Consider the following 27,221-nt stretch of genomic DNA (forward strand, 5'->3'; position numbering starts at 1 on the left):
CTTAACTATCAGGGAGATAGTTAAGGGAACATTAATGTTCCTGCTACCATAATCAATAATATGGAGATAATGTGACGAATTGAAGGGCAAGGAAGGCAGAGGACCCTTCACAGCAAAGGCCTGGAGGGGAGGACTGAGGCTCCTTCTGGGTTTCCTGACTTTTTTCTGATCATGGGAGAACTTTGCCTAGAGAACCAGACCTCGTGAGTGAAAGCACACTGCCTGGTTCTCTGTTCGGCATCATTGACCCCTTCCTTTCTCGCAAGAGAACAAGGAGTTTTTGCCTGTTGTCTCTGACCTTTGTCTTCTCCTTGAATGACTGGCTCCATGGTGGTAGCAAGACCTTTCCAAGGTAGGCTTGGTGGCCGTGACCCAGTTGTCAGGTCACACTTGGGTGGAGAGGTGCCTGCCGTGGAGGATATTATTCAGAGCGATTAAAAACAAGCCCCTGGCTGCTCCGTGGTGTACGGTCTGCAGTGTTAATCAAGGCCTCACTTGGTGTTCCCGACATCTGCAGGCTATTTCACTGTGTCATTCTTCTGAGTCAAGGTCAGCTTCTGAACATTTTCCTCATACATGACCTGTGTTCTTGTGGGTCAGTTAAAGAAAAAATGCTTCAGATGTTCACAGGCTGGGGTTGATTAGAAAAGCAAAGGCTCCCAGAGGTCCTTGAGTCAGCAGCTTCATGTGAGGTCTCTCTTGCCTTGACTTCCTCCTCTCTGTTCTTTCATCATCCCCAATAAGTAGCTTCTTCCCTTCCCTCCCCTCCCCATCCTCAATTATTCGTGATAGTAGAGGGCATTAATGAATTCATTTGGCAAATGTTTAGTGAGTGTCCGCTAAGCGCAGGCTCTACTCCAGGCTCAGGGCATATAGCAGTAAGCGAGGTAAAAGGGTGAAAGCAAAGCGCTGACCATGGCCGGCCAGGCCCTCGTGATCTGCCCCTGCCACCTGCATGCTCACCTCCTTCTCTGTCTCCGCTTCATCTGTTCTGCTCCTTCCTCACTGGTCTTCTTGACGTTTCTCAAGCGCACCGTCCTGCCACTGCCCCAAGGCCTTTGCCCTGGCTCTCCCCTCTGCTTGGAAGGCTCTCCTCCTAGAGATCTGCGTGGCCCATTCCCTCGCCTTCTGGAGGGTTTTAGTTCATTGTCACATTCACGTCAGGCCTCTCCTGGACACTCATGTGAAGCAGCTACCTCAGGCCCTCCAATCATGTCTGAGTGCCCTTGGCTACTTTATTTTTCTCCATTGCGCTTTTCACCATCTGACTAGTATATATTAACTAATTACTAGTTTGTTGCTTGTCTCCCCCCACTACATTGTGCTCCGTGAAAACAGGGGCTTTGGTTAGTTCACTGCTGTATCCTCAGTGCCCAGAATAGTACCTGATAATAGGCTTTAATAAATACTCATTGAATGAGGACTAAATGAGTGAAAGAATGAATGACCGAGTAAGTGAAAAGCCCAAGGTTTCTAACCTCAAAGAACTTATCATTTGGTGGAGGGAGACATAAAATAAATAAACAAAATAACTATGGTTTGTGTGATCGGGTGTTGACTCAGAGACTGGGCTCTGGAGTCTGACTGTCAAGGTTCAAATCCCTCCTTTACTTGCTAGCTGTGTCTTTGAGGGCAAATTACTTAAGCTCTCTGGGCCTCATTTTCTCATCCATTATATAGGAAGAATATTAATACCATCATCTAGGATTATTGTGAGAATTAAATGAAACAATCCATATAAAGTGCTTAGCACAGTGCCTGGTATATAGTGAGCTCTCAATAATTATTAACTGCTGTTATCATGGGATCACTTGCCATAATCAAGTGCAGCCTGAAAGGTTCTTCAGGATTATCCCCATCCTGGTCTGATGTTGTTGAGACTTTTCTGTTAGAGAGTAAAGGTTAGAAAGCCACCCCCCGCCCCCGCCCGCCACCACCACCAGAAGTACTGTCCCTGGGGATAACTTTATCTTAAGATTTCTTTGAACCACAAGTATCCCTGGTCCTCCCTTCAAACACATATTAAACGTTTTATCTGCCCGGATAGGCCTCCAAACAATACATCCATCCCCCTGGAAATAACTGTTTCCTGTTCAAATATTAGCAACCAGTTAAACATTATATTGAGGGTTTTTTTTTTCTTTTTCTAGTAAATTTTAGGCTGCAGTAAAAATTGCACAAGGGTGTACTTTAGGAGACATTTGTAAATCTTCCTTTTGCCTTGTGATGCAGAGAAAACCATGTCAGAAGTCATTCTGACGATTTGTATTTTAAGTTTTATGAATTGCCATTTAAAGAAGGGCAGTTTGGTAAGCCTTCTTAAGAGGTTCGAGCTTTGATCTTAAATTCTAGGGAGGTTTTGCAGAAATTGGAGGTGACATTGTTGACAGGTTTGTCTGTAGCTGCTCATTAATTAAACACACACACACATACACACCCTTTATTTACTCCCCTGGAGTAAATGAATTGAACTTGACTTCGGTTTTTGATGGGAAGCTATGAGAGGGTCCAGGAAACATCAAAGAAACACTCTTAATCTCATAAAACTAACTCTTAACTCTCAAACGACCTAGCTTGAATGTTAAAGAGTTCTTGATTCCAGTGCTGGTCTAGTTTCTTTTCTGTAAGTCTTTAATTCTCCTTAATGATAAGAAAAGTGCAGGGGCAAATAATTGTCCCCTCACCAGTCCATTAAATTCCAGAGGGTTATAGGCTTTTTAATTTTATCTTGCTTCTAAAGGTCTTCTTTGTAAAACTGTATATACATTTTTTTTGTATTTTTATACTGCTTACACCTTCAAGGTCTCAGCTTTAAGATCTTAAAAATTCCTTTCGCATTTTAATTTTAGATTTTTGTAACGATCATGGCTATCCTCAAGCTTTTTTATGCCCCTAGACCATTAGAAATGAAGGCACAGACAGGTTAAGACACTTGTGTAAGCAAAAAGCCAGATAATGCCTTTATAGAGACAAATATGAACCTAGTCGTTGGGAAGTTCATTTCCATGTCTGCTTAGGGAACCCCACTAGACCACTCATTTGCGCCCAACAAATAGCCATCAACATGCCTGTTGGGTGCCAGGCCTTGCTTTAAGCTCTAAAGAGTAATGAGCAAAAGAGACAGAAGTGCTGCTCTCATGGGGTTTATGTTCTAATGGACAATAGCTGTATGAATTGCACAGTATACTAGAATGTGTTAAAGGCTGTGGAGGGGAATAAAGCAGTGGTGTTAGTGTTGGTTTACATAAGATGGTCAGGGAAGGCCTCACTGATAAGGTGACATTGGAGCAAAGACCTGCAGGAGCCCAGGGAGTGCACCATCGGTGTGGGCGTGGGAGGTGGTGGCAGTGAGTGCAGAGATTCTGAGGCAGGAGGATGCCTGGCGCGCGTGCGTGCGTGTGTGTGGTGTGGGAAAGCAGCAAGGAAGCCAGTGAGGCTGAGGGGAAGTGCGTGAGTGTAGGAGACGTGGTCAGAGACATCAGGGGCAGGTCACTAAGGGCCTCAGGAGATGGGTAAGATGTTGACCTTTCCTCAGAGTGGAGAAGAGTGGGAGCCGGGGGAGGGTTTGAGCTGAGTGGCGACGTGAACAGCATCGCCGTGGCTTGAGGCAGACAGGCCAGGAGAGGCGTTAAGCGCCTGTTGCGTTGATCCATCCGGAGACGGTGGCAATGTGAGCCAGGGCAGAGCAATGAGAAGTGCTGGGTTCAGGACATGTCATAAAGGCAGAGCCGAAAGGTTTTCCTGGTGGACCGGGCAGAGAAGAAAGAGTTGGGGATGCTGCAGCCTTTGAGCCTGAGCGCCTGGACCGTGTGCGCCACCACACACATGCCTTGTTATTGACGGTTCTCATCGGTCTCCAAGTTGTTACCAACCAGTCATGCTGGTCCTGACTCTGAGCCTCTACTCATAATACTCTGCTGGCCGGGAGAAGTATCCATGTGGTCTTCTGAGCAGATGGTACCGGGTTCGTTCAGGAGAGAGAACTTTGCTCGCTCACCAGCGTTAAGTTACTTAGTCCTCTGTGACACCGTCTGACCGCACCTGTGGCGTCACATTCTGGGAGCAGAATTGTGATGGGTGTGCCTGTCATCCCAGCCAGCGTCTCAGCTCTGAGCCTGAAAAATGCAGAGAAAGAGTAGCAGAGTATGCGAAGCAAAAGTAAAGACAAGGAATTGGAAGATCAGGGGATTTTTAGTATGATCATCTCTGGAAAGAAAAATATCAGGAGCAATAAAATGTGTATCTTTCCCTTGTAAAGTTTTTTCGCTTTTATTTCGACCTCTCAGAGTTCCAGTTGGAACACAAAAGATGCAATATTTCCAGGATAACCAGAAAGAGAATTAATGAAGGAACACAGAATGTGACAAAAAAACGAAGATGAAGTCCCACATTTAGTCACCGAGGGCCGGCAGGCGGGAGTTTATGGAACACTCAAGTCAGATGGGTGACAGGCACAGTGGCCTCCCTCTTCACTGTACTTAACCCCATCTTTCCTACTTAAACCAGAGTCTGTTCTGAGGGAACATGAGGACAGGGTTCGCTATGACGGTGGCCAAAGAGAGAGCCAAGAAATCCCACTCTATTTATTTACTAGGAATCTCATTTCCCGGCCCTGCCTTGCTCACATGGGGCTGCATAAATCTTAATCTGACTGAGTTCTTATCTCGAGGAAAGCAAAGGGTAGCCCTGGAAGCCTCTAAATAGCAGGTGCAGGACAGAATGAAGAGGAACAGGGAGGGCGGAGGCCCGTGGAAAATATCTCTGGGAGGCCAAGGAGTCCGTAAGGCTGATGAGCTTGCGAAGGGCGCAGGTGGATGGGGGCGGGGGCTAACGCCTGCGGGCGTAAACTAGAACCTGCCGGGATAGGGCGATGGGGAGACCAGATGGACTGGCATTCTGTCAAACCAGATGGTGGGCTTTTATTTTTAAAAGGGCTTGTAAATCCTAGGAACAAGGAACCATAAGGGTACTGGGGCCCTTAATCCTATTAGTAGAAGACAGAAGTGTTCTCTTTAAAAATGTATACCCCACCAGTTATAGAATTTCTACTGTCAAAACTTTGGGACAGATTACCAGCTTGTGAAACTCCAAGGAATCTCTGAATTCTCCACTGATGGGAAGAGAAACTGCAGAAATAGTCTAGGCATTATAAGTTAATATAAAGGCTCCTCCTTAGGAATCTAAAGTGAATTTACTCAATGGACATTCTGAACCAAATAAAGCATGATATATTTGTATGAAATAGACTTGCTTACCTATGGAGTTGGAAGGACATCTAACAGTGTAACCGGGGGCTGAGCAATGTTTTAATAAGTTTTGAGTTCGTAATGAGACAACTTTTAAAATTGAGGCCCCAAGTGCTTTCTAAACCATTGTTCCCCTTTGTCCCCCTTCCCCAATGGCTGGGGAAGCCTAGATCAGCCTGGCCTCGGTGTACACACTGCTGTTCTCTTGGTTGCTGAGACACGAGGATTCTGTTCTTCAGTCCTTGTCTCTCTCTCTCAGCCTTTACTTGAGGGTTCGGAATTATTTCCATCACCCTCCTCCAATAGGATCTATCCTCAAGGAGACCAGACTCATAAGCAGAGCATGGAGTCGTCCTCTTGTGCCCATGAAGGTTGTGCAAGCAAAGCCACATCTTCCTTCAGTAGCTACAACAGAGGGGTTGATGCTCCAGAGTCCGTGAGGAATCTCCTACCTGTGCATCACATGACGCCTGATTCTCCTGCTAAGAGGAAAAGAGTGATTTCGTCGAAAAAAATCCAAAGAAATGTTAAATAGTAAGAGAAAGTTTTAAGTAGTGTGATTCTACTTTCCTTGTAGACCGTATATTTATACGTACACACACACACACGTATGTTTACCCATTAAATAAAGATCAATAATATAGTATCATTTGTGATGTTATTTCACAGACATTACTTTCCTTAAATACTCCTGAATAGTATAACTGTTGTCTTGTGCTTGGAATGGAAAAGAGTTGCTCTCCAACACTACTGACTGCACTTTCTGTTTGTCTGTCTGTCTGTTTGTTTTTATCTATAAAGGTATGGAAACCTGACAAGCCCAAACTGTGAAGAAGTTGGAGGCCAAAGTTCATCAGAGTCTAAGACGGTGATCAGGAAGTGAGTCTGCCTCTTCTCTGCATTACAAGCTCTCAGTCAAGACTTACTATCTTAAAAGAATGTAATTTAGTAGAGTTTTAAAATTCCTTTGCAATGTTGCCATGGTTTTTTTCCATAATACATATAGAGTCATAGAAGTATTTTTTGACCACCTAATGCTATTCATTTATTCATTCAGTAAACACGTATTGATCACCTACTCTTGGCCAGGCCCTGTGCTAAGGGATACAGCTATGAACAAAATAAGTAAGTCCAAGCTCTTATGAAGTTTATATTTTAGTAGAGAGAGAGAGAGACAAAGAATCCAGGCAAAAAAGAATGAAGTAGGGCAGGGGGGCTAGATCCTGATGGAGACTTTGATTCACATAGGGTGTCAGAAATGGGCTTTCTGATCTGATCTGGGGACATTGGAGCAGAAACCTGAATGTGGTGCAGGTGAGGCCTTGTGAATGTCCAGGCAGGGAGAATATGGAAGAAGCTCTGCGGCAGGAACAGTGTTTGAGAAACAGTAGAGGGGTGAATGAGGCAGCAGCCAAGTGAATGAAGTGGCAAGTCCTGGGGCGTGAGATCTGTAAGGGCCCCTCATCACATGAAGGCTTTGGGAAGGATGTTGAGTTTTATTCTGAGAAAGATAAGAAACACTTAACAGGGCTTTAGGAGGGTAGTGCTATGTATGGCCTGGTTTATATTTAAAAGGTCTACTCTGGCTCTGTGTGGAAAATAGACCATGACAGTGGGGACAGGGGCGAGAGTGGCAGCAAGGAGCCCGGTTAGGGCCCTTACATGGGTCCAGGCAAGGGCTGATGACGGCGTGGACATGAGTAGTAATAGAAGTTGCCATCATCGTCATTATAGGAGTGGTAACAAGAAGTAGTAGTAGCTCGTAGTAGTGACAGCTTCTGCAGAAGTCCTGAAGGTGTTGCTGACAGGATGTACTGATGCAGTTGGGTGCGGCATATGAGAGAAAGAAGAGGCAAGGGTGCCTCCAAGGGTTGTGTGTGAGCGAGTGATAGAACGGAGCCCCGGCTTTATGCGATAAGAAAGTTTGGTGGGGAGCATGTGTCAATAATTTCATTTTAGATGTGTTCATTTTGAGGTACTTGGGTGAGTATAGATTCCAGGGAGAAGTGTAGACTGGAAGTATACATTTGGGCATCCTTAGTTTATACATGGCGTTTAAAGCTATGGGAGTGGATGTGACCTCCTGTGGATGAAGAAGGGAAAGGTCCAAAGACTGAGCCTTGGTTCCCTCCAGTACTGAGGGTTAGGAAAGCGGACGGTCCAGCAGAGGAGACTGGAACAGAGCAGGGAGTGGGTAGGAGAAGAAAGAAGCTGTGTTCCAGAAGACAAGCGGAGAAGGGGTTTTGGAGGGGGCGTGACCAACTGTGTCTGATGCTGTCCAGACGTCAAGCGAGAGGGGTCTGGGGAGTGACTCCTGATTTTGCCACACTTCCGCTTTGGCACCCGTGGCAAGCACGGTTTGGGTGGATGGAGATGTGGGTTAAGAGAGGTTAGAAGGGGAGGAAGTGGGGACAACAAGTTTAACGACTCTTTGGAAGAGTTATGTTGTAAAGGGGAACAGAGAAATGGGGCGGAGGATGAGGGCAAGGGATGGTCTTTTCATTGTGCTTTTTTTTTTTTTTTTTTTAAAAACGGGAGGCAGTTTATGCTGATGAATTTGATCCAGCAGTCAGTGAAGAAGAAATCCACGACGCAGGGGTACAGGCTGCTGAAGGAGCGAGGTTCTCGAGTAGATAGGTTATATACTAGGGTGCTTGGAACCACTCGTGGTTTCGTTTGGGGATCAAAAGTTCAGGGAGGTAATCCTATGGAATTTTTAACTGTTCAGCGATTGACTGATGGACTCCTTTCTCCAGGAGCCAGGGATATAAAGATGAGAAAACTGGTTATCTTTTTAACTGCTGAGTTAGGTGTCAGGTAGTTTCATAATTTTATTGGATGGGCCATAACCTTCCAGAAAACTAAACACACCAGTGTAGAGATTTGAATGCCAAGTGCAAGATGTGGTGAGTGGAAGAGATACCTTTTTCCTCGAGGGCTTTAGGGAGGCTTCTTGGAAGAGGTGACATCTGAAGCAGGCTTTGAAGGAGCGTGAAGATTTGGTTGGTAGAGCCGTTTAGGGAGAGGGGTCAGTTGGATCAAATCAGGGAAGTGCAGAGTATATAATATTTGGGGGAACAACACAGAATCGGGGTGGCTGCTTCACTGTGTACATGTTGGGTGAGGGCAGTTAGTGGAGCTGAAGTTATCATGAAAGGTTTGAATTTCTCACAAATTCAAGAGGGTTTGGACTTTCCCTGGTAAGCAGCGGGCAGTCAGCCCTAAAAAGTTTTTGCAGGAGGGAAGCCATATAATCAGATAGGTAGTTTGAGGGAATGGATTAGACTTCCAACCTTCTTTTCTTTTCTTGTGGTTCTTTATTATCTCATTGTTGTGCCCAATCCAGATGCCGCTGCCTAGCCCATAAATGCCACATCAGCATCGCCTGGGAACTTGTCAGGAATGCAGAGTCTCAGGCCCTGCCCCAGACCTAGATTAGAATCTGCATTTTAACAAGATCCTCAAGTGATTCCTATGCATTTTAAAGTTTGAGAATCGTAGGATTAGAGGGGTTTTGTTGTTGTTAGTTTTGTTTATCCATGAAAACTTACGGAAATAATAATTTTTTTTTAAAAAGAACCTTTTTATAATGACTTTAAAAACATATATTAAAGAAGAGATACTCTACGAATTGAGTGGCCAGCTTGTCAGATGTAACCTCGATCTGTGACCAGATTCAGAACTAAGCGTGTTGTTATCTACATATTTTGAAACTGCGTCACATCTAGAGCTACCATTCAACTAGCCACCTGAACACTCTGAGGAGAGTAACAATATGAAAAATATCCAGAGCTTTTCTGTTTCCCAGGGGGTGTTTTGAGATTAAATAGTTTTCTGGGAAGTAGCAGTTAAAGCAAATTGATTTGTACTCTGGACGTGAAGAGTCATGCTCATTCGTGTAAAGGCCTGTTATAAAACTTCATTCAAATTAATTGTACACCAGGAACAGTAACGTGGGTGAGACTCCAGGATAAGCTGTTTTAAAGGGCTTTACAGTTTTAGGCATATGAGGCCTTAACAAAGAGCTTCACATAGAACTCCCCTGAGGGGTCCATCATCTGAGGACAATGGTCCTTTCCCAAAGCCTCACAGTGAATTGGTAGAAAGTTCTTGACCCTTTTCCTCAGACTGAGCTGCCTTTTAAAAAAATTATGCCTGATGAAAATATGCCACTTTATCGTATAATGGGTCACTCTGTCCTACAGACACTGAAATGCTAAAATCCCTTCTCTGCTGACCTCTTTCTTCTTTCCATTTCCCTTTCTTCTGTCTTTTTGGTTCCCCCACCCCCACTTCTCCATTTATTATTTTTCATCTCACGTCAGCATTTTCTTTTTGTTCTCTTTTTCACAAGTTACCCTTCTGATCATTTCTGTGACTTTGATAGGGTCACTGCTTTGTCTGTTTTTGGAGGAAATCAGGGAAGCACCTTGTCCGTTCCACATGTAACACATGGAAAGTTCCTCGATCATCTCAGAGCTGCAGCAGTTGACTTGTAGCAGTGACTGAAGGCTTCTTGATGGCTGATAGATGTGTAGGGAGATATGGCTGTATGCCAGTTCTCAGTGGGGGAGTTTTGCCCCCAGAGGACATTTGGCAAGATCTGGAGAATTTTTGGTTGTTTCAACTTGGTGGGGAGAGGCTCTGGCATCTAGCGGGCAGAGGCCAGGATTGCTGCAAAACATTCTGCCATGTGCAAGACCGGCCCCTTTCCCCCCTGCAACAAAGAATCACCTGACCCTAAATATCAATAGTGCCTAGGTAAGAAACCCTGCTGGTTGGCGATGAGGCTGCTGCAGTGCTCCAGGGAAAACTGTCTTTATTTATGAACATCTAAATATATGTAAAAATAATACCATACTTATTTGGAAATTTATTTATTTATGCCCCTTCTTATAATTAGGCGAATCCAATGATGAGGTGGCCGTGGAGCCAGCCTCATGGAAGGTGACAGGCCCTGGGAAACGAGGCTGGAGAACTCGGACTCAAGCTCCTCCTCCATCACTGTCACTTCACCTCTCTCGGTTTCAGTCTCTTTTCCTGAAAAATGAGCGCTCTGAGATCCTTTCAAGTTTAAGGATGCCTAGGATAAAATTTATTTAGCTTTCTTTTCATCTTCTTAAAAATGAAAATGAATATCAGAAGCAGAGATATGGTCCAAATATTATATTGATTGTTTGAGAGGTGCCCTTTACTGCTTGTCTCTGTTGGGAAGACTGGGCAACCAGTTTTGATAAAATAGGAAAGAAAAAATACACAGCTTCTTTGATTTGCTTATTATTAATTGTGACATCAGAACTGCTGGCTAGGATCATAAATAAAGAGATGGGCTCAAGCATTGTATTGTGGGGTCAGGCAAGGAGCAGCAAAATGCCCATTGTTTTCCTTTGCTGCAAATCTGTGTTCTTGTGATTTCAGGTGGGAAACAGACGGCAGGAATTCAGTGACATTCTAAGAAGTAAACATCCTGTTTTAGGACAGATGCCTTCAGTTTTGCAGCCCAGGGATATGGGGGGTGGAGGTGGGGAATCACTACTGGGTTTAACTATGAAAAGGAAAATGCTCAACTATTGTTTGGTTTTTCAGTTTTTGTTGTAAAGCATAGAACAAGGCTTACATTTGATACAGGCTCCCAAGTCCCAAGGTAACAGTCTTTCCTGTATTTCTGAATATGGATCTAATCAACCTTTCAAAGGATAAAAGAACTTAAAAGAAGGCAAAAATGTGAAAATAACAGATGAAACAGTCAAGATGAAAGATTGGTTTCTGGTGTCTTGGACCACAACTGGCTAGTGTTCTTCATGAATTTCAAAAAGTATCTGATTGTGCTGACTCTCACTTGTAATTCCAGTCCCGAGTATGCCCGGTTCAGGCTTTGTGCGATATCAGGACCTTTAAAGTTATCTGGCTAAAGTAAGAATTCCTTCAGTTGCAGGGAATTCAACTTCCAAGGATTTTAGATGTTGGAATCTTTGCCACACAGTGATTTCTGATGTTAGCGCTCGACTGATGTAAATAATAAGTCATACCATGTTTGTTTCTACAATCCCGAAATTGTCACTGTTGGGAAATCAGGGAACTCACTTCCTACGACAGAAGAAAACATCTCTGCCAACATTCATTCTACCTGCGCCCCTTTCCTCCTTCCTGCCGACACTTTTACATGAGAAAATGCTATCTATTTAGAATAATAAAATCTGAACCAGATGGGAAAAGGAAACTTTCCTTAGTGCAGATTTATTACAATCATTGAATTCAGAAGTGAAGAGAACATGAAGAAGGGATATTAACCATACAGAGCCTTGACACCGTGAATCTTCACTCTCTTGAAATGTATTTGAGATTAGAATATCATATATATATACACACACACACACACAGAGAACTTTATTTAAAGATGTTTAAAACTGTTCAGGAATTACGCTTTTTTATTCCTTTTAAAAAGATACTATTGTAATGTTGAAATGTTTTCTTTTCTTTTTTTTGCGGTACGCGGGCCTCTCACCGCCGTGGCCTCTCCCGCTGCGGAGCACAGGCTCCGGACGCGCAGACTCAGCGGCCATGGCTCACGGGCCCAGCCGCTCCGCGGCACGTGGGATCTTCCCGGACCGGGGCACGAACCCGCGTCCCCTGCATCGACAGGCGGACCCCCAACCACTGCACCACCAGGGAAGCCCCTGTTTTCTTTTCTTTAATTGACTCTCATCACTTCCCTTCTGGAATGCCATGTTTTGTTTTCTCAAACTCTTTACCATAGCAGTGGTTTAAACCACTGAAATCATTCTGCTTTCATCTCCAAACATTCAGATGATATAAAAGTCATTCTTGTAATCTTTTCCCAGAAGTTGTAAATAGTGACACCAGGTTTTAGTCAGTGGTAAAGAGTCCTATAAGTATTAGTATCCAAGATATTGGAAACATTTTAAAGAAAAGGGAGATGAGTTAAAGGAAGTTGGCTGTAATTCTTTAATATCTGGGAAACTTTACAGTGGACGGTATTAACAAATCTTCCCAGTGAGTTCGCAATCAATATTCATTCCATCAAATTCAAATAACCTAAGAAGGCAATTGAAATCAATCTGAGTGATTGTAACAAAAATGGGGCAAAGAAACAGGAGTAAAGAACAGAGCAAAAATAAGATTTAAAACTCCAAATTTAGAAGAATTAAAGGCTATAATGTGAAAGGAATATTTTTAAAAAGTAAAACAAAAGTAGAAATGGAGATTCAATAAACCACATAAAAGAGCCTGGTATTGTCTTTAAAACATCCATACTGGACAAAGAAAAACAGAAAGTATAGCTTTAAAAAAGTCATTAAAATCTTGAATCAAAATTATGCATTTGGGCTTCCCTGGTGGCGCAGTGGTTGAGAGTCCGCCTGCCGATGCAGGGGACACGGGTTCGTGCCCCGGTCCGGGAGGATCCCACATGCCGCGGAGCGGCTGGGCCCGTGAGCCATGGCCGCTGAGCCTGCGCGTCCGGAGCCTGTGCTCCGCAACGGGAGAGGCCACAACAGTGAGGAGGCCCGCGTACCGCAAAAAAAAAAAAAAAAAAAAAAAAAAAAAAAAAAAAAAATTATGCATTTAAGGGAAGAGTGCAGGCTCCCAAGCAGAAATTACTTTTCTAATAATGGAGGAATGAAACAACATCGATAATCATTGATTCAGAGAGAAGAATAAATGGCCGCCTGAGAATCTCCTAAGGTCCTCTACATGTTAGAGAAAGGTAAAGAGACATCACAACCAGACTCTGTCACTTGATCACCCTGCAGTGTCAGAGATGATGGAAATGATGATAGCACTGTCGCCTCTCCGACCACCACCACTGGCTACAGTTTGGGGTGTTCTTACCTTAGTGCAAGGCTTTCTGCTAGGCATTTTGTACCTTCTTTTACCATCACAGACATGCTGTGAGATATTGTCCTGATTTTATAGGTGTGTAAACTGAAGTTCCGGGAAAGTTACGTGCTTTGACTAAGATCAAGCAGCTGGTTAATGACAGGTCTGATATTTGATCTCAGGTCCAATTGACTCCAGGACTTGGATTTCTCACCGTTTTGCTCTCAGGCCTGTTATTTCAAAAATAGCGTTGGGATCTCTGGTGCTCATAAATTCTCCCTGCCCCCTCACCCCGGCCGCCATATTTGTCTATATTACAGTAAAAGGGCTGCAGAGAGAAGTACGTGAGGAACTAGGGTATAGTATCACCGTTGTGACTAGTGCTTTAGCTTGTTAGCATTCTGAGATTGTACAGTTTGGGATTATTTCCTTTAGCCTGTGCTGTTTTGCCTGGCTTTTTAATGAAATGAACACCCCGAGCAAGGTCCCCAAACAGCTGTTAGAAATGTGGAAGTTAGGCTTGTTTCCTGGGGAAGGAGATGGGTTGGAGGATGTGAGGAAAGAAGAAGGAAGACCAGATTGGTCAGGCCCATCAATCTGAGCGCCTGCTTCCTGTTCTTGGTGCCTTGTAGCATCTGTCATCCCCAACGGACACTCCATTCTAATGGTGAAAACTGTAGAATGCTTCAGCAATTTTTTCATTAGAGGCCTATTTATAGCATAAAAACTCCCTTCTCGGACTGTGAGGAATTGGAGAATAATCAGTTACTGAGGTCCCTGAAAAATAACTTTGGTGAGCGGCGGTGTCTCTTTCTAATAATAATGGCTAGAGTTCATTGGCTGCTTCATAGGAATAGTCCCTGTGTTAAGTACTGAGTATCCTTTTAATACCCTCATAATGACTCTATGTGTTATTATTCCTGTTTTACAGATGGGGAGTCTGAGACATAGAGAGGTTAAGGAACATGTCCAAGGTCATACAGTGAATAAATGAGAGAGTGGGATTTAACCCAGGCTTTAACCTCAACACTCTGTGGTCTCTACTTCTTTCCCTGTGATAAAAATGAGACTATTTCTCTTAAGTACTTAGGTTGGACCCTCTTGTTCATCTTTTTTTTCCCCCTTAGGACATTTTAAACAACAGTTTTACATTTATATAAAAATTGAGCCAATAATACAGAGTTCCCATATACCTTCCTCACAGTTTCTCCTATTATTAACTCCTAACACGAATATACACATTTGTTATAATTAATGAATCAATGTATTGTTAACTAAAGTTCATAGTTTAGTCAGAGTTCCTTATTTTTTTTTTTTTTTTTACGTAATGGCCCTGTTCTGTTCCAGGATCCCATCCAGGATACTACATTACATTTAGCTGGGATATCTCTCTAGGTTCCTATTGGCTATGACACTTTTTGACTTTTCTTGTTTTTGATGACCTTGACAGTGTTGAAGAGTCCTGATCAGATATATGTTAGTACACCCCTTTATTAGAATTTTTCTTGTAATTAGACTGATATTTTTCCTCATACTTAGACTGAATTTATGAGGTTTGAGAGAAATATCACAGAGATAAAATACCATTCTCATCACATACTTTCAGCATGATTTATGACTGTTGATGTTGGCCTTGATCACCTGGATGAAGTTGTTATTTTTCAGGTTTCTTCACGGCGTATGTCTTTTTTCCCTCTTCCTTTCCATACTATATTGTTTGGAAGGAAATCACTATGCACAACCCCTTTGTTTTGCTTCCCTTCTTTTAGGGTAAAGTATCTACCTAATTTATTTGGAAAACTTCTGCATGGGAGATTTGTCTTGCGCATTTATTAATTTATTCAGTCTTTTATTTATATCAGTATGGTCTCATGGAAATTTATTTATACTGTGGGATACAATGCAGTGCTACTTCATGTATTTTATTGCTCAGATTACTCCAGCTTTGGCCATTGGGAACTCTTCTGGTTGACTCCTGTGTCACTTTCACAAATCCCTATTATTGTATTTGAGCCCTTCCTTACTTTATGGCACTACAAGATGTTCTACACTCATCTTGTATATTTCCCATCCCGGTCTTAGAATCAGCCATTTCTTCAAGGAGACGTGGTTCTTTTTTTTTTTTTTTTTTTTTTTAGATTTTCAGGAGACCTTAAAGTTGTTTTTTTTTTTTTTTTAATATTTATTTTTGGCTGTGTTGGGTCTTCGTTTCTGTGCGAGGGCTTTCTCTAGTTGCGGCGAGCGGGGGCCACTCTTCATCGCGGTGCGCGGGCCTCTCACTATCGCGGCCTCTCTTGTTGCAGAGCACAGGCTCCAGACGCGCAGGCTCAGTAGTTGTGGCTCACGGGCCCAGCCGCTCCGCGGCATGTGGGATCCTCCCGCACCAGGGCACGAACCCGTGTCCCCTGCATTGGCAGGCAGATTCTCAACCACTGCACCACCAGGGAAGCCCGACCTGCTTCTTTTTATTGGAGAATGATATTAGAAACCAAGATCTGGGTGCTAGGTGTGCTCATCGCTACTGGGGTGTCATTTCTTCTGGCCCTCTCAGCTGACATGGCTAGGAAGTATATGTGTAAATGCATATACCTATAAATACTTCTATGTATAACCATCTATATATTATATTAAATATGAATTCTTACTGATGCCTTCAACTCTAATCCTTACCACATGGACCATTCTAGCCTCCTCCCCTTGCTTATTTGTGAATATCCTCTCCAACAGTGAGAAAACCAGCTTCTACCCTCTGCCTTGCATTTACTTAATTGTTCAGTTTCAGTATATATGTATAGCAGTATCAGAATTGCTAACTCATACCCCCGAGGGAAACAACTTTCTCAACCAGAGTCCAGTGTTTATGTGTAGTTCCTTTTGCCTTTAGTCCTTAATCTTATAGATTGTAATTCTTCTTTTTTAAAATAATGAAAATAGCTAATGTTTTTGAGCACTCACTATGTCTTAGGGACTATTCTAAATACTTCAGATATATTATCTCTTTTAGGCCTCACAAGAACTCTGTGAGGAGGGATCTATGACTATATCCATTTTACAGATGAGGAAGCAGAGGCATAAAGAGGTTGTGTTTGTCTGACTAACCAGAGAGTCAGTCTGACTCCGGAGGATGTGTGTAACCACGTTGGCTATACTGCTCATGAAAAATAGGCATTTAGGAGACCTCTTAGTTTTGTTCCTTTTCTACTGGGGTGCAGTCACTGACATACTGAGTAAGGTTTGGTAATATAGGATTAAGTCTCTGCACAGCAATTCTCTTCAATTTCTGTAAATTTACATTCAGTTGCCAGGGTCTGCACATGTAGTTTGGGAATGAAAGACAGGTGTGTAAACACTTGATTTTGAGTTATTGGTTTTGAGCTCATCTCCTCCTACTCTTGACCCTTTCCCACCCATATTTACTCTTTATACTGTGTGTCCTTCCTATTCCAATCCTTTTCTTTCTCCTTCTTGCCTTGGAGGTTTTTCTCTTCTTTAACTGCCCATGGCCCCTCACTGGCTTTTCTGCCCTATATTGCCTTCTGGTACTTAGTCCCTACTCTGGCTTTGTTTACATTTATTTCCCTGGGTCTCTCTTAATTCCTCTTTTACTTTCCCTCCCAGCGTTCTAACCTCTACTCACCACCAGTACCAAAATGTACAATGGAAAATGTACAAGAAAGCATTGCAAGATTACCTTGACGAGTCTAGATAATGTTTCCATCCTTTACATGCTTTTACAGGCAAAAAAAAGGAAAAAAAAATCTCTGCACCTCCCTTTGTTCTTTCTCATCAGGAAAACCATCTAGCCAGGGGTCTTAGAGGCAGACTGTAACTGGCAGCCTTCCCAGAAACAGAAGAAAATCATTCTGTGACTAGGAGAACAAGGTGGAGGGTCTAGCTCAGAGCCAGTGTCAAGGTTATTTTGCTTTCTTTCCCTGAAGGGCAAAGTGCATTGGCTCCCACCCAGAGGGCCTGGCAGTGTCCTATGCTACATTGCTTCAAAGGCCACCCTCTACGTAGATCTTTTTACCTGTACATTATCTATATTAGGGAAAGATCCAATTCTTGGAGAGTATCCTAAAATAGAAAAATGTTTTGCTGCTTTTAAAAAATGTTTCCATGTCTAATCTTCTGCTGATGATTAAGTAATGATAAATTATTACCTCAAATAGATTTCTGGGGAGAGAAAGCTCTAAATGGACAGAGTTATTCTTTTTGTCATAATAATCCTATTTCTTGGCTTGGAAGTTATACATCATGGGAGCGATGACCTCATACCTAGAAGGTTTTTTTTTTTAATTAAACCTTTTACCAATTCTAGAGTATTTTACTACCTATGCAATTTTAACATGATTTTATGCATTTATCTTAAAATCCCTGTATGTATTAAAAATCTGTGGTTTGAGCATAATAGCCTAATGCTCACCTCAGTCAGCCCTCTTACTCTGCATTGCATGCCTGAAGGTCCCTGAGAGTGATTAGAAGTTTTGTACTATTTCCTTATACCTCTCAGCTAAGACATCTGTCTGGTGTCTTCCAACCAGGTGTTCTTAAGTGTGATTTCTGTTTGGCTAAGAAATCAAATGAGCATAGCAAATCTCATCATGCTTCATTTCTCCCCTCTTTTCCTATTCTTTAAACAGGTCTTCCTTATGTCTCTTAAAAGTGTTTTGCTTTCTCTCACCTCAGGACCTTTGCTTATGCTGTTACCCCAGAGTCTTCACCCTGCTAATTCTCCCTTATCCTTAAGATCTCAGCTTTAACATCATTTCCTCAGGGAAGCACTCCATGGAGCCCTGACCAGGTTTACTCTCTCTGAAGGTAAATACCCTAGACTCCCCTACTGTGACATTCATCACATAAATAGTTTTTGTGAATATGGAAAATAAAGAGTACTCAATAAATATTAGTTGGATTAGTGAATTCATTTTCCCCAGGGGTCTGTTGTATTACAAGTAAAAGTCTTAGAAAACTCATCTGGGTCTGGACACGACTTCCTTCCTTCACATACTACAAGAATTTGCACCTTGCCAAGGATGCCTGAGGTAGAGAAAGCAATCCTGGTTGTCTGCTCTGCCATAAGATTTGGGCCTCGCCCCTGCTCCCCCCACCCCCCCCATCCAGTCATTCTTAATCAGACACACATGTTCTCTTGGGAGTGAGGAGTGCTGGCTTTTCGCCTTACTGAGTTTAGATTATGTCACAATCTTAACCTTTCCATTTGGCTTCAGAAATTACTTCTTCAGTCTTCACAAGTTTTTTTTTTTAAATTTATTTATTAATTTGTTATTTATTTTTGGGTGTGTTAGATCTTTGTTGCTGTGTGTGGGCTTTCTCTAGTTGCAGCGAGTGGGAGCTACTCTTTGTTGTGGTGCGCAGGCTTCTCATTGCGGTGGCTTCTCTTGTTGCAGAGCATGGGCTCTAGGCACATGGGCTTCACTAGTTGTGGCTTGCGGGCTCAGTAGTTGTGGCTCGCGGGCTCTAGAGCGCAGGCTCAGTAGTTGTGGCGCACGGGTTTAGTTGCTCCGCAGCATGTGGGATTTTCCCGGACCAGGGTTTGAACCCGTGTCCCCTGCATTGGCAGGCGAGTTCTTAACCACTGCGCCACCAGGGACGTCCCTGTATTACACTTTGATGTTCCTGGATTGGTCTGTACTGAGGGCGGCTGACTCAGGTTTGTGTGTGGGGTGTGTGTGTGTGTGCGTGTGTGTGTGTAGCGTGTGTGGTGTGTGTGTGTGGTGAGTGAGTGTGTGTGGTGTGTGTGAGTGTATGTGTGGTGAGTGTGTGTGTGGTGTGTGTGAGTGTGTGGCGTGGGTGTGTGTGTGGTGTGTGAGTGTGTGGCGTGTGTGTGTGTGGTGTGTGTATGTGTGAGTGTGTGGTGTGTGTGTGTGTGTGGCGTGTGTGTGGTATGTGTGTGAGTGGTGTGTGTGTGTGAGTGTGGTGTGTGTGTGTGTGGTGTGTGTGTGTGGTGTGTGTGAGTGTGTGGTGTGTGTTTGAGTGTGTGGTTGAGTGTGTGTGTGAGTGTGTGGTTGAGTGTGTGTGTGAGTGTGTGGTGTGTCTGTGTGTCGGGGGTTAGTATTTGTTCACAGTGTTTGCCTTCCTCCAGCAGGCCTGGAGCAACAAGTGTTGCAGGAGCATGGTTTGTATCCTGTGTCACTATTTTATGTGGTAGTTTCCTTGAGTTCTTTTCATGAGTGCTGATTGATTTTCGCTGAGCCATACCTTTTTAAATCCCTTCCTTTTGTGACTTACGGCAAGTAGTCTTAAGACTGCTAGCAGTTATGTTTCTCTCCAGATAGCTCAATATCCTTATTGACATTATGTCATTTGAAATTCAACTGATCAGTGTCAGGTAGATGAAGGCAGGTATTATTATGTCTCTTCTCCAGATAAGGGTCCTTGGAGCTAGGTGATCAGTCCCACTCCCATCATTCACAGGTGGCACAGTGAGCATGGGAACCAGGTTTTCCTCTCGAACCTCATTTCTTGTTCTGTGCATAGAGCCAAGTAGCTTCTCTAGTTTAACAGTCACACCTTTCCTGTAAGTTTGTGACTTTTAACGAGGACTTCCCTTCGTTATTAAGTTTCTTTACACCTTCCAACTAACCAGTTCTGGTTAGGATGTACCTTAGATCTTAGGAGTGGAGCCAGGAAAGGTAAGATGGAAGAGTCACTGGCCAGTAATCCTGTTGTCTCTGTCATGATTTTGTGATGTTGCTTTCCCTTTTGAAATTTCAAAAGTTTCACATTTTATCTGCTTCTTAGCCTATCAAGAACAGAAAGTTTCTTCCCAGGACTGGCAAACATAAAGCTGCTCTGAGCTTTGGGCACACGTCCAGGCCTTTCCAGAAAGCCTGCCTCCCTGGGATGCTGATAAAACTCTGCTAATAAGAGGGCAGGGGTCTGCCTCGTGTTGTATTGTTAGTCTGTATATGTCTTTTCCTTCTTCTCTTTATTCTTCCTTCTCTGCCTTCATTTCTCTTTTGTTTGAAAATGCTTTTTAATTCAACGTCTGGGTTTGTAGTGACTTTTCAAAGCCTTCTCGCGCTAAGCTGTGGGAAGGGCACTGTCACAAAGGGTAAAATGAGTAGATTAGCAACGCTAGTAGAAAATACCAGTCTGAGGAGGACAAAATGTGCACCTAAAGGTGAGTCCAATATGGATTAAGGTCCCCCTTCAGAATTCCCCTGGACCTTCCAAAGCTGCAACTTTCCATGGAAGGAAGTTCTATACAACGTGCCCCATAGAAATATACAACTACACAGAGATGTAAACAAGGATATTCATTTTGTAGTTGTAAGTGTGAGAACCTAACAGTAACTTAACTACCTGTGCACTAGTAGAATACCTATATTAATTATGGTGTGTGCATGCAATGGATACTATGTAACCCTGAGAAACAGTGAGAGCTAGAGGTCCTGGCATGGATGGAGAGGTGTCTATGACATACTATTCATGGGGGAAAAAAATCCATGGTTTATACATATTACATCTACTTAAATATGTAAACATATCCATAGAAAAGTCTAGAAGGATATACTCCAAACTGTTCACACAGGGTCATGGTAATAAGATTAGAATGGGGCTTCCCTGGTGGCGCAGTGGTTGAGAGTCCGCCTGCCGATGCAGGGGACACGGGTTCGTGCCCCAGTCCGGGAGGATCCCACATGCCGCGGAGCGGCTAGGCCCGTGAGCCATGGACGCTGAGCCTGCGCGTCCGGAGCCTGTGCTCCGCGACGGGAGGGGCCACAACAGTGAGAGGCCCGTGTACCGCAAAAAAAAAAAAAAAAAAAAAAAGATTAGAATGAAGAGGGGTAGATATTTTGTTGTTTTAATTTATAGATATTTGCATATTTGTAATATTTACTTTTTTCAATAAATTGTTTTGTAATTTTAAAGCTAACAATTATGGGGGGTAAATGAGTAAATGACATATTGATATCTTTTAACATCTGTCTTTTACTATAATTTTGGATTTCTACCGGGGTTTTTTTTAAGGTTATGAACTTTTGAGGTCTTATCAGGGTCATTGAGTTGCTGGTCTCATTGTTGGTTGGATGCTCTTTCAGATTTTTAATTTAGTGATGTGAATTATCATCCCTCCATATCTGTCTTTTAATCACTGTAATCGAAAGAATATTCCCTCATTGAAATATTAAAAAATATTAAGTGAGTGATAGTACTAATTAAATCACCCTTCTTTTGAGAAGTGCAAAACTGTTCTGTAAGAGTCACCGTGATGTATGCAAACGTCAGGTTTTCCTGAGTTCTATGCTATCACCCCACCTATGTGCCTACCCCCGTTCTGGGCTCAATGCTCGTCAGCAAAGAAGGGAAATTATTCACAGAAAAAGTCATCTTCCTTATAAAAATGAAAAATTAGGATGCCGCCTCATCATTATCTTCTTCAATTCATGATATTTGGTTTTGGTGAAGAAAGGAGAAATAATGAGTGCTGTGTGTGGGCTCTCAAAATAATTGAAGTCCATCATTTCAGGGGGAGTTAGGGCTTCACCGTATGAATTTGGGGGGCCATAAACATTCATACATAACAGATGATGTGACAAGTGACCCGAATATTGAAGGTTCACTGACTAGAAGTTCATTAATTTCATTTTGTTCGTGCTTTCAATTAATCCCAGAGCCCAGATTAATTTCTTCTAGCTTTCTGTGAGGGAATGAAACTTTTGTTTCTCTCTTTTTTTAATCAGTACTGAAGATTTAGAAAATACTGAATTATTTCTATGGTTTTAAATGCCAACCTTAATTAACGGTTTTATGTCATCTATTTCTGCTGTAGCTATGTGAATATTATTGTTCCAAATGTCTTCATGTCCATATTGGTGAAACAGTGATCTCCACAGCAGTGAAAACAGTTAATTTTTTTCCCTTCTGTGTTTGTACGTCAGTTCCAAAAGTTCAGCGTTAGATTGGCTTTAGTTGCATTTCTGCCTTGATCACAGTCTAGCTCTCTGCTATGAACTTGAGACCTGTGAAGTTTAGACACACCTATGAAAGTCCAGGCGGCGGTTTCATATATATGGATCGTAATATCTTTTCGTTTCTTTACAGTTCGTTAACTAAGCGAACAATTTGTTTGAAGTCTAATCAGATGGTAATTTTAAAATCTGCTACACATTTTTTTTTTCAGCTGAAAAGTTTTAATTAGGTCTTTCACTAAAACAAAGTGTCCCAGCTCTGTCAATAAAACATGCTTTGATTAATTTATAGTCCCTGTCATCTTCTCCGGCCATCATCAATGGATGCACCTTGTTCCTGGGGCTGGCTGGTCATTAGTGGGGCAAAGTACTGTGTGCGTGGGACACAGCCCAGCACGTGCCCGACTCAGGAGTGGCTGTAAAGCCTTCTTTGAATGTGAAGCATAGGACAATAACACTCAAAAGTTGTCCTTTTTGTCAGCTGTTTGTCTCTTCCATTGAGGGAGGGGCTGCACCTACCTTAAAGAGAACAAGCTCGTGTAATTAGTAACATGAAAGGAGGGAACTGTGCCCCCATGATGACCCTGTCTCTTTTTGTGCCCTGGTCCTTGTTTCACCCAAGGTGGACTCAGCTGAGCCATCAGAAGAAGTCGCCCTCGCAATGAATGGCTTTGCTTATCAAGTTTTTCTCCTTTACTTTTCAAAACCTAACTTTCTACTCATACTGTTTCTCCCACTTGAAACACATTGTCCTCTGATAATTTGAAAAGCAAAAGGATAATTTTGTGAGGGCATTTTTGGTGCTATGCTGAAATCCTGGTGATCTTTGTAAAAATTAAATTTACACATTATCTTTCCTAAACCTAGGCCCTTCCGTCCATCAAAGTTCTGGCCTACTGTCCGTTATTTCCTAAAATGTTATCACAGTAGATTTTGTGGTCTCTGACTTGAGTGAATCCAGAATTGGAAACACATAATCTTGTTGTATACAGGTTACTTTGAAGTTGCTTCAGGACTCACTAAATCTTCTCTTCCGTGTCTTTTTTTTGCCCTGTGTGGGTTTTTCCAAAGTTTATGGTCCTGTTTTTTGTTTGTTTGTTTGTTTGTTTTAACTTACCAGTCTTTCCCCAGCTCCCCAACCACCACTTAAAATAATAAAAGGTAGTCAGGCTGTTTTCAGATGCTTTAAGTTCACTGACATTGCCAGGAACTTCTAGGTGAACTATCCATTGATCACTTGCCCAAGTTTTCCTGAGGCATGGCTAGGACAGGCTCTGGTGTCCAGGGCTGGTTTTGAGTCTCCAGAGCCAGTTGAGTGCAGTGACTTTCTGTTTCTTTCTCAGTGCAATCGCCTCCATCCTGAGGGCCTGGCTTGACCAGTGCGCAGAGGACTTCCGAGAGCCCCCTCACTTCCCATGCTTACAGAAACTGCTGGATTATCTCAAGCAGATGATGCCAGGCTCTGACCCAGAGAGAAGAGCACAGAATCTTCTTGAGCAGTTTCACAAGCAAGAAGTAGAAACTGACAGTGAGTACTTATTTGTTTGATTCCAGGGAAGAAGCTAGATTCTGATCCTGCATACCTCCACAATGAGGAAATGTTCTCCCTGTACTTGTTGAATAGGAGGCCTTGGTTTCCCTCAGGACAGGCTGCTGGGGTATTGGGGGCAGTGGTAAAATTCTCAAGGTTATTGAAGTACTAATTACAGAACCTATAGCGTTTTAGAGCAGAGAAGGGGATATTCAAGGTCACCTAGTCCGATTCCCTCATTTTATACGTGAGGAAACAGTGGCTCAGAGGTGAAGTGATTTCTCAGGGTTTCCTTTAATACCATAAAGAGGACGATCTCCTTGATAGTCTTTTACCTTTCCTTGTCGTCACACACCATGCTGAACTGGAATTTGCTCTTCATTGTCTGCCTAATTGGTTCCTCCTTCTAGCAAATGAAAATGCATCACAAACCACCACCCCCATTCAGCAGGCGAGGAATTAAATCCAGTTCTGCTCCTGCCTTCACAAAAGCTTGAAAAGCGTGAAAAGCTCAGAAAAGATGTTTCTTCTTCAGCCGGAAAGCATCCCTGTAATCTGTCTCCTGCTGGGGCGGATTACCATCATTTCGCATCTCTGATGGCCTCATCCAAAGGAAGTTTCTGCGGCTGTTTTTTCCTATCTGAGGAATTGACTGCTTATTTTCAAGGACAGAGGAAGGGCCACCACTGCAGGTCACGGGCAGCTTGGAACCATCAGGCTTTGAAGAAAGTCAGAAAGAGGCTAGGGCGGTCTTTCAGTGTGACGTTTTATCCCCTCACTGGCTGCTGGGGGATGGTTGCCATGGCAGCTGACCCACTTGGAGCTTCTGACAGGCACTTCCCTGAAGTGACGCCTGATTTCCTCAGTGAGGGAAAGGAAATGGTTCCTCAACACCGATAAGGGAAGCTGCATCAGCGCCAAAGAAAATAACCTTAAATTCCAAACAGGACCTGTTGAATTTTTTACGTGTGGGGGACCAGAGAGGGGAAAAGGCAATTGCATCATTAAAAGCTGACTGCCAAGTCCTCGGTATCTCAGATGACTTCATCTGCCGGGAATGTTTGAATACCAGGGGCACTCCTCCAGCGGCCGGACCTCAACTCCCTTCAGGGCCTCCCCTCCTGTCTTCGTGCTGGAGTGGATACACCATTAGAGCCCAGCTCTCCCCACGGGAGCTGCCCCTGGCTTCCGGCCTAATTGGGGAACCAGTGGGACCAGTGGTTTATTGTTTCCAACCGGGACTGGAAGGCCAGCTCATTTGGCAGGCTGAGGCAGGGGAGAACGAGATGGCCTGACTTTGGAAAAGCTTTTAGGCAATCCCAGAAATGAATGTTTTTCTGCGTTTGGAAACTTTCAATCAAGAACCCTCTAAACTCTCTGTTTATTAAGTACAGGAATCATTACCGAAAAAGAGTTTTAGGAGCTTGGTTCCCAAGTGCTTATTTTACCCAGTTTCATGCCGGCAAAAGCAAACAAGCTCTCCTACATGTTTTCCAAAAGTGAAATTTTGCTTCAAGTTTTTACCTACTTATAGCTGGAAGAGAATCAAAAGCAAGAACAGTGAAAGCATGGACCAGACCCTGGAGAGAAAGGACCATGTAATCTTCAGATACGGCAGCGTTGATCCGAGGCACATATCAGGCTGCTATTGAGTGTTGGGTGAATGAGATCAAGCCTTAGCACATATACTCCTTGCCTGAAGCGGGCCAGCCTCTGCATTGCAGAGCGACTGGGACAGATTTATGCACAGTGGTTAGCAAGAGGGTTGAGAGGCCCTTTCTGAACCTTTGGGATTTCAAATATCTTATTCCTCCACCCAGTGAGAGAGGACCAGAATTGTGTGGAGGAAAAGTGGTGAAATCATGGGGTTTTAGCTTTCTTTAGCTCATGCTTGTTTGTGTCTCAGACTCCAGAGGCAGGCAGAGGTCCCCTCCTTCCTTACCCGGTTGTGACCAACCCCGTTCGCATCAGTACCTTCAACTCCAGGGTGAGGCGGCCAGCCTTAAATCACATACCTGTCACCAAAGTTGTCAGATACCCACTTGGTGCTCTGACAGGGGAGGTGATGTAGGGTCCACTCAGCGCCCCTTTTCCCCTCGGTAACTAAGAAAAGGCCACCCCAACTTGATCCGAGATGCCTAAAAGTCTTTTATTCTGCACAGGCTTACAATGTAAGCGTTCTGAGGGAGTAGTAACACCCTGATTTAAATGTCTGCTAAGATATAACTGAATGCAGCTAGATTTTTCTTCTTGAGAATGGATTTGACAGGCAGAAGAGCAAGGAGTGTGAAGGGGGATGAGGCTAGGGAACAACCCAGGAATTGGGGGAGGTTTCCCCAGAAGAGAGGCTAGGGACCCAAGGTAAATGTCTTCCAGGTCCACAGTCTTTCACAATGGAGACTGGAGGTCCTGTTCCATGTGCTGAGCACTTATGCTTTTGATTTGGAGTCCTAGGTAGGAAAAATTTATTTTTTCCTACTTCTTCAGTCTGTATCCTATTAATTTGCTAATCGATGATCTTATCTCTAATAAGGCTCAGGTGAATTTAGCTTAAGGCTATTCTGCTTCATGCATACTTTTTTTTCTTATTAGTCATCAATTTTATGCACATCAATGTATACATATCAATCCCAATCGCCCAAGTCATCACACACACCCCCACCCTGCCCTGCCGCTTCCCCCCCTTGGTGTCCATACGTTTGTTCTCTACATCTGTGTCTCAGTCTCTGCCCTGCAAACAGGTTCACCTGTACCATTTTTCTAGGTTCCACATACGTGCGTTAATATACGATATTTGTTTTTCTCTTTCTGACTTACTTCACTCTGTATGACAGTCTCTAGATCCATCCACGTCTCTACAAATGACCCAGTTTCGTTCCTTTTTGTGGCTGATTAATATTCCATTGTATATATGTACCACATCTTCTTTATCCATTCGTCTGTCGCTGGGCATTTAGGTTGCTTCCAAGACCTGGCTATTGTACATAGTGCTGCAGTGAACATTGGGATGCATGTGTCATTTTGAATTATGGTTTTCTCTGGGTATATGCCCAGTAGTGGGATTGCTGGGTCATATGGTAATTCTATTTTTAGTTTTTTAAGGAACCTCCATACTGTTCTCCATAGTGGCTGTATCAATGTACATTCCCACCAGCAGTGCAGGAGGGTTCCCTTTTCTCTACTCCCTCTCCGGCATTTGTTGTTTGCAAGTTTTCTGGTGATGCCCATTCTAACCAGTGTGAGGTGATACCTCATTGTAGTTCTGATTTGCATTTCTCTAATAATTAGTGATGTTGAGCAGCTTTTCATGTGCCTCTTGGCCATCTGTATGTCTTCTTTGGAAAAATGTCTATTTAGGTCTTCTGCCCATGTTTTGATTGGGTTGTTTGTTTCTTTAATATTAAGCTGCATGAGCTGTTTATGTATTTTGGAGATTAATCCTTTGTCCATTTATTCGTTTGCAAATTCTGAGGGTTGTCTTTTCATCTTGTTTACAGTTTCCTTTGCTGTGCAAAAGCTTTTAAGTTTCATTAGGTCCCATTTATTTATTTTTGTTTTTATTTCCATTATTCTAGGAGGTGGATCAAAAAAGATCTTGCTGTGATTTATGTCAAAGAGTGTTCTTCCTATGTTTTCCTCTAAGAGGTTTATAGTGCCCGGTCTTACATT

General features: G+C 43.1%; 1 protein-coding gene across 1 annotated transcript in view; it reads left to right on the top strand.

Moving 5' to 3' along the window:
* Positions 1–27,221, top strand: part of RGL1 (ral guanine nucleotide dissociation stimulator like 1) — a 133,883-nt gene that overhangs the window by 55,544 nt on the left and 51,118 nt on the right. Inside the window, exons 4-5 of the mRNA XM_007115666.4 lie at positions 6,048–6,125; positions 23,365–23,549. Of these exons, the coding sequence (XP_007115728.1) occupies positions 6,048–6,125; positions 23,365–23,549 (263 nt within the window). The remainder of the gene's footprint in view (positions 1–6,047; positions 6,126–23,364; positions 23,550–27,221) is intronic.

Source organism: Physeter macrocephalus, chromosome 4, assembly GCF_002837175.3.
Source record: "Physeter macrocephalus isolate SW-GA chromosome 4, ASM283717v5, whole genome shotgun sequence".
Lineage (NCBI taxonomy): Eukaryota > Metazoa > Chordata > Mammalia > Artiodactyla > Physeteridae > Physeter > Physeter macrocephalus.